Source organism: Leiobunum rupestre, chromosome 5 (genome assembly GCF_980474605.1).
Source record: "Leiobunum rupestre chromosome 5, qqLeiRupe1.1.hap1, whole genome shotgun sequence".
Lineage (NCBI taxonomy): Eukaryota > Metazoa > Arthropoda > Arachnida > Opiliones > Sclerosomatidae > Leiobunum > Leiobunum rupestre.
The window spans coordinates 42,313,849-42,321,496 of NC_143388.1; the positions used below are offsets into that span (position 1 = coordinate 42,313,849).

Genomic DNA, 7,648 nt, shown 5'->3' on the forward strand with positions numbered 1-7,648 from the left:
TTAGAAAGTCTGTACACCGGATTACGCTTAGATTACCACTGCCAAAGGCAGGGACTTCAAAAATTACGCGTAATCCCATTAGTACAGTTAAAGGTACGGCTCTGTACACCGATTACGCGGAGTGATCAGCCCCTCGTTATACAGTACACTGAAGACAGTCAATTTAAACAAAAACATTAATAAAAATTATTAACGGGTAGGCCTATCTCATACTTGAGAACTATTCATTTATCTATATTGATTATGATAATCGCTTGAAACATGTACCTTCGCAAGCTCCCGTTGACTTTTCAAAATGCTTAAATTCAAGTTTCTTAAACTACTACAGAGGGAAAATTGTTTTATTAATCAGTTCACGATTTAATTTTAATATTTGACATGGTTAGGAAAATTAATACTCTTTGTTCAATCACGGCCAAGTTTGATCTCGCGCTATAGCGGCCAACCCATTCGCCGAAATTCCGTGATAGATCAAAGTTGGCCGTGGTTCAATTTAGAGCTGCCACGGTTTATTGGTAAATTATCGAATAACGGTCTAACGGAATCCTTGTCGATCAAGCGAAGGTTCATGTTTAATTTTTATGGTCTAGATGAATATTTCTCACGTAAAAGATATATTATACGCTTCTCATTGTTTTCAAAACACGCGTCTATATGGTAAAGTAATTATCATAAAAGCGTCGTTATTTCAAGTAGATTTTTAACGGAACTCCTTGATTGCACGCTTTGCCAAAGAAGGACGTTAGTTTGAATGGAAACCGGAAAAGGCCCATTTTCTAAGACATCCTTTCTTCGACTTTTTCGTAGCCATATGTTAAAGAATCGAATTCTCAATGTTATAAACCCCCCAAACTTATTATATTTTTCTTCCTGCTCCGCAAAAACGCAGGTGCCAGAGAACTTCCGGTACGTGGTGGAACAGACGTTGAGAGAGTTTTTCAAGGCCTTGTTTGCCGGAAAGGACGCCGAACAATCTTGGAAGAAAGCCATCTACAAGATCATAGCGCGTCTGGACGATGGAGTTCCGGAGTACTTCAAAACGCCCAATTTCTTGGAACAACTCGAATGAAGGCGTCGCCTGAGCGCGTCGGACAATATGGAAACGTGCACGGATCAGGCCAAACTAAAGAGACCGCTTCCCGATCTTAGGGACAGACTTTTCACGTATTATCACGCGTATACCTCCGTAAGGAAACGACCACGATGACGTCAAACACCGGAAACAAACCCCGAAGAAGGTCACTCCTTTAACGGAAGTAACGCTATAAGCGCCGTGTGACGGATTATTTCGGAACAAAAGAAATTGAATAATTATTATTATGAATATCATCATTATTATAATCCGTATTAAGAATATATATATTCTACGAAATAATGTTATATCGTGTATTATTTGTAAAAAACAAAACGCGGAAAATGTGGTTCGCCCGGACTCGCGACGAAATAAAAAATATTATCATCCGAGTGAAAGTAAGAACAACGTTTAAATGTAAAAATAATATAAACGGTGATTTCGACAAAAAAATCCCTTAAAGGGTTAAAAAAATATTTAGAAAACTAAATTATAGGACCTTGTGCCTTCGTATATAAAAAATAAAAATTAAAAATATATAGATAATAAAAAAAAATGAAAAGTGACATTTTTAATCGTTACGTGTGATGTAACCGATTCAATCACCCGTTTTATTTCATTGAAGTGCACATGGTGCGTCCCCCTCACCCACCAATAAGCCCCCTTTGATTAAACGCCACTGATTGTATTATTAGTATATTTTGTGGCGCCTTGAGTAGACCAAATGACATACGTTTGGCGGAAAAAAATTAATTCCATTTAAATGTTTTAATTAAATTGCGATATTAAGTTTATTATATTACGTATTTTAATTAATCTTAAAAAAAGTTATTGAGTTAGTGATCTCTTATTTTATTTATTCGAATTTTTGTATTCCTCTCTTCGTCAGATCTCCAAGCTATGATATTAATTTGTATTTAGTGACCACGTGTACTAGTCTTATTTTAATAGTTATTATCATATTTGTTGGCATTGAAATATACATCCATATATGTACGGCCTACCTCGCCAACTCGTAACCCCGGGGGTGTTATTTGAACCGAGATGAGTTTGACCCTAGTCACCCCGTTCGACCAGGTTTGGTTTGTTTGGTTTTTTTTCCAAAGTAACGTATTCAGTTTTATACGTTGACTTAAATCTCAAATCTTTGTTTCGCTTAAAGTTATCTCTTCCTAATGGTACGTGTGAATCTTGTTAATTTATTATTTTATATATATAGTCAGTTTTTTATCCGTATGACTTTTTTAATAAGTGTTATTAACATAAGCGGTCAGTTTTGTCAACAGTATTTGCCCAATATTTTCATAATCTTTTATTATTTAGCACGAAAGTTTCGTCAAAATATCGTTTGAATGAAACTTTGAAAACTTCCAAAAAACGTTTCGGCAAAATATCATTCCCAAATTTTATTAAGAAAATTTGAAAATTCCAATGTTTAAAATTTTAAAAGAAGTAGAAAATATCCATTTTATAAATTTAAATTTCTTTTACTTCAAAAGCAGCCAATTTTGACCTTTTTAACATTTAAAATGTTTAATATTTATTTAAAACTTATTTATAAAAATAAAACTAAGTTAATCTCAAACATTTCGCGTCTTATGCTAAATTTTATTTAGATAAGAAATATTCTAAGTTCTAAATTCCTCTGGTCAAATTTCATTTGATACAGAAACTGACCGCTGGATGTTGATGTATTGAAACGATAAAGGGTTATCAGTCAAGATTTAAAATGTAATCAAATAAATTTATGTGAAAACACCAAAGAAACTTTCATATGTATATTAAAACCAAATACATTTTTTTGCTTTAAATTGGCGATCTTATTCGATAAAAAATCAAGTGTGAATTTTTTATGTTTTGTATAACGAGTGAAGGTGTACATATATCATATTATTGAAAACGATTTGATTTGTCGATTTGCATATAGGAGTGTAAAGGGTTATAGAGAGAAATAAAATCGGTGGTAAAAAAAATGAATACAAATATTAATAAAAAATCTATGCAGTTTAAAAAAAATAAAAATAATATTGTATTAACGCGTTTTACCCTTTTGAGCTTTTAAATTATTTTCGTAATAATATTAATCTCCTCTGAAACGTATCTACTAAATCAAACCGTGGACTATGAAAAGTACTTTTGCCTAAGAGGAAGGTTTTGACCGTTGTGGAGAGACTTTTAACGCGCTGGCTTCCCCCAGTGTCTTCCCCCATATCACTACTATCAGGGGAATACATTTTCCTTCCCCCTTTTCTCAACTTAGCCTACGCTGGCTTCCCCCCAGTGTCATCCCCCGTATCACTGCTATCGAGGGAGTAAACTTTCCTTCCCCCTATTCTCAACTTGCCCTACGCTGGCTTACCCCAGACCCCCAGTGTCTTCCCCCGTATCACTGCTATCGAGGGAGTAAACTTTCCTTCCCCCTATTCTGAACTTGCCCTACGCTGGCTTACCCCAGACCCCCAGTGTCTTCCCCCGTATCACTCCTATCGGGGGAATAATTTTTCCTTCCCCCTCAATAAAGTGAAGAGTACTTTTCAAAGTCTAGTATAGGCGAAAAAGATATTTGGATTGTTTGGTCATTTTAAATTCGTTTGAGCATCCAATTTTCGATATTATAAAGCGTTATATTCTATCCTAAACATATCCCAGTTAAAATATATAGGTCTTTATAAACGGCATCATAAATTAATGAAAAAAAACCTATTTATATTTTATTGTAGACTTTAAAAAAAAACTTTAAAAAATACCCCGGTTAAAAAAAATAAAAGAAATGGAAAAAATCTTTTAATAAATAATTAAAAAAATAAATGTCGTGTACGTTTTTAACTAAATGGTTAAAATTAAGAGTCAAATGACGTCATTCCGGCTGCCGCTAGTCAAATTTATAAATTAATCGAATTTTTTGATTTTTTTTTATAAATATTATTTAATACAATGTTATAAACGTAACATTCCATACTTTTCGATAACAGTTTTCATTCCATATTTCATTAAAAAAATCCAATTAAAATCTTTTGTTTTTTAACAGCGAAAATGTCTAGTCAAATAGTGTATGAACCATTCCACCTGATCTAACCAAAAATTTAGACATACAATGTCTAAATATTAAACAAAATATTAAGGCTGTAATATTGTTAGAAACGTTACGGATAGAAAGAAAAAAATGATTGTAAAAAAAAGATCTGAATGTGAAATGATATTGAAGGATCGGGGTCCTGTTGTTTTTTTACTTGTACATATATTAAACTGGCGGATAATTATCAAACAGCACCGGACAGCTTCCTGCCCTTTCACTTTTTTCAATCGCGTTAAGTTTCATTTGATACGCACCGACACCACCAAATAATAATAATTTTGTTGTAAAGTACGCGGCACAAATTAATAATAAAAGAAAATGTTTCAAACCATTTTTTAATTGACTTTGTTCATTTTTAGTGACTAAAACTTAAGTAACATAACGTTAAGCCGGGGTCGTATAAACCTAGAAATATCAGGAAATTCAGTTAAATTCCCGTTTTTTTTTTGTTTTTTTTTTAAAGTCAGTGAAATTCCCATTTTTAGTAAAAGTCGAAAAATTTCCCTTTTAGGTAAAAGCAGGAGAAATTCCAATTTTTTTGTAAAAGTTGGGGAAATTCCCATTTTTAAATAAGACGGAAATTCCCATTTTTAAGTAAACGTGAAAATTCCGATTTTAAGTAAATGTCGTGAAAATTTCCCTTTTTAGTAAAAGCAGGGGAAGTTCCCATATTTTAGTAAAAGTCAGTGAAATTACAATTTTTTAGTAAAAGCAGGGAAAATTCCCATTTTTAAGTAAATGTCGTGAAAATTCCTTTTTTTAATAAAAACAGGGAAAATTCCCACTTTTTGTAAAAGTCAGTGAAACTACCATTTTTTAAATAAGTCAGGGAAATTTTATTTTTAGTAAAAGTCGGAAAAACTCCCTTTTTAGTAAAAGTTGGGGAAATTCCAATTTTTTAGTAAAAGTTGGGGAAGTTCCAATTTTTGTAGTAAAAGTCAATGAAATTCCCATTTTTAAGTAAAAGTTCGGAATATTCCCATTTTTGTCAAAACTAAAGGAAATTTATCAGAAAGTTTGACAAAAAGAGTACATATTTTCATCAATAAATGTTTCTTATTAAGATTTACCTTATTTATGTAAATAAGCAATTTAGTTTCAATTGAAATGAATAACTCTGTACCTCTTAAAAAATTAGTTAATCGGGAAATCGCAATTTTAGACCTTCTTGGTGTCGATTTCTTAAGGTAAGAATTCGAACCCGACTAACGTACAGTCAGCAAGCCCTCCGATATGGGCCAGACCAACCTTGTTAAAAATATGGATACTCGAAGAGTATACTAATAATAATAATAATAATAATCAGCTAGTCTAATACCCAAGGCACCACCTTAGGCCTAAGTAATCAAGCGACTTTTAAAGCCATTAATCCAGTAATATCGGCCTGACCTACGTTGACGTCACCCATACTTTTTCCTATAGATAAAAAACTGCCCTCAAAATGGCGGCCATAGCCCAAAGCTACAGAGCGGTACTACCCTATTGACTGCAGCGCCGCGTAGTTGTCAAAATGTCAGTTATACAAATAAGTAAAATTTCATGAAAAATATCTGACTGAAAGCCGTAGATCTAATTGCAATTACAACCAAAAACAAAGATAATCAACAACTTTCTTGCCTTAACATTAATTAAAAAACTAAATAGTTTCGCCTAGACCAAGTATGTCTACCTTAAATGACAGCTTCCCACCCAATAGCGTATTCAAGATTTTCTTTTGAGTGTGGTTTTAAAGTGTTCATCCCATTTTGGACCAAAAAGTATCCAATTCATTTCTGGGAGGGGGTTTGAACACCCCGAGAAATTTGTTTCGGTTAACTCTTTGTTTTAGCCAGTAGCGTAGCCAGGATTTTAGTTCGGGGGGCTCACAATTGAAAAAATAACGATAAAATAAGCAATTGTACAACATAAATAACAATAAATATGACACTGCCTGTTGTAACCTATTGTTTAAATGCTAAGTTCGTGACCGAAACTTCGTCGACACTGACATTCACGCCTCCGACTAACCCGAGGTGGTTATCACCGATTTTGTTGAAACTCGGCGGTTAAGTAGACCTTATGTTAGTATGAAAATTCCCAAAGGGAAAAGTTGCAATGGGATTTAATTTCCCATGGCAACAGCAAATGTTTTGACCTCTCCATTTAAAAAAGCATGGGATTTTCTCGGTTACCCAAATTTTGTTAAAATTTAATCAAAATTGATCAATTTTACCCAAAATAGGTCAAATTTATCTTTTTGGGTAAGTTTTGAAAATATAATTTTTTTAAGTAAGTTAGTACCCTGTGAAACCGAGAAAATCCCATGCTTTTTTTAAATGGAGATTTTTGTTTTGAGAGATCAAAAACATTTTCGGTTGCCGTGGGAAAACTAAAGCCCATTGCAACTTTTCTCTTTGGCAATTTTCATACTACCATAAGGTCTACCTAACCCCCGAGTTTCAACAAAATCGGTGATAACCACATCGGGTAGTCTCCTTGTCAGTAGAGTGTTATCGTCGTTGGTAGTAATATATTTAAAATTAGCCATATTTAGACACTAGGAGGCTCTGTGCTGATAACTAAACCTAGATAGCGCGTAGCTCTGAAAATCACCCCCCTAAACATTTTTCCTAATTGACATACTTACGGTTATTATGTTACTTATGATACAACCATATATTACAACCCTCCGTGCCCTCTCCCCTTGGTTTTAACTGCGGATTTCCACCCCTAGTTAAGCGTTCGACCTTTAAATGACACCTCGACATGCAGATGGCGCTATATTTCTCAAAGGCCTAGTTTCTTTCCTGTATGATTTAACTCGTAAGAATCAGGATCTAATACGATCTGATTTAAAAAGTCTTCCACGGTAATATAAGCGAGCTAAATGTCGTGGGACTCTACTCCACTCCAGCTACTAAGAAAGAAATCAGAGCCCAGAATTACCGGAAAACGGCCGAAGAAGATTAGCCGTTAAATTAACGGAACCGCAATCTCCCTCGATTTAGATTAAAAGTAATTACAAGAAGAGAGAGCCAACAAATGTCGTGGGAACGCCAGCGTAAGATTTGCACTCTAACCAATCAACAGCGGCGATTCATTCTCGCGACTTTAACAGGACGCGGCTACGGCAGCAGCGTTGCCAGACGTACGATATTTATCGTAGACGGCCGTAACTTTGAGGCAATTTTTGCTCCGTACGATAATTTCAATGGCTTACTATATTCCTTTTGAATATATAATAAATATATTGTTTTTTTAATTTAATGGAATTATTTCCAATGGATTCAACTTAGTGTTGTTAATTTTCCGGAAAAATAAAATGCGGAAAAATTTCCAGAAAATTTTTCGCAAATCGGAAAAAGGAAAAAAAAAAAACAGAATTTTTTTTTTAAAGGTTTTCAATGTTTTTAAATTTGTATCGATATAAAAATAAAATTATAGGATATCAATATTCTGACCAAATTTAAACTTAAAATTTAATTCCAGTTGCAAGCTTATGATTTTCCGAATTCGATAAC

At 33.7% G+C, this 7,648-nt stretch overlaps 1 protein-coding gene across 5 annotated transcripts in view; it reads left to right on the top strand.

Annotated features, from left to right (window-relative positions):
* Positions 1-4,471, top strand: part of pros (homeobox protein prospero) — a 97,553-nt gene extending 93,082 nt beyond the window's left edge. For all 5 annotated transcript variants that reach the window (XM_090174515.1, XM_090174517.1, XM_090174516.1 and 2 more), the window contains one exon: positions 890-4,471. In XM_090174515.1, the coding sequence (XP_090030641.1) occupies positions 890-1,069 (180 nt within the window). In that variant the 3' untranslated portion in view covers positions 1,070-4,471. The remainder of the gene's footprint in view (positions 1-889) is intronic.
* The last annotated feature ends 3,177 nt before the right edge of the window (positions 4,472-7,648 follow it).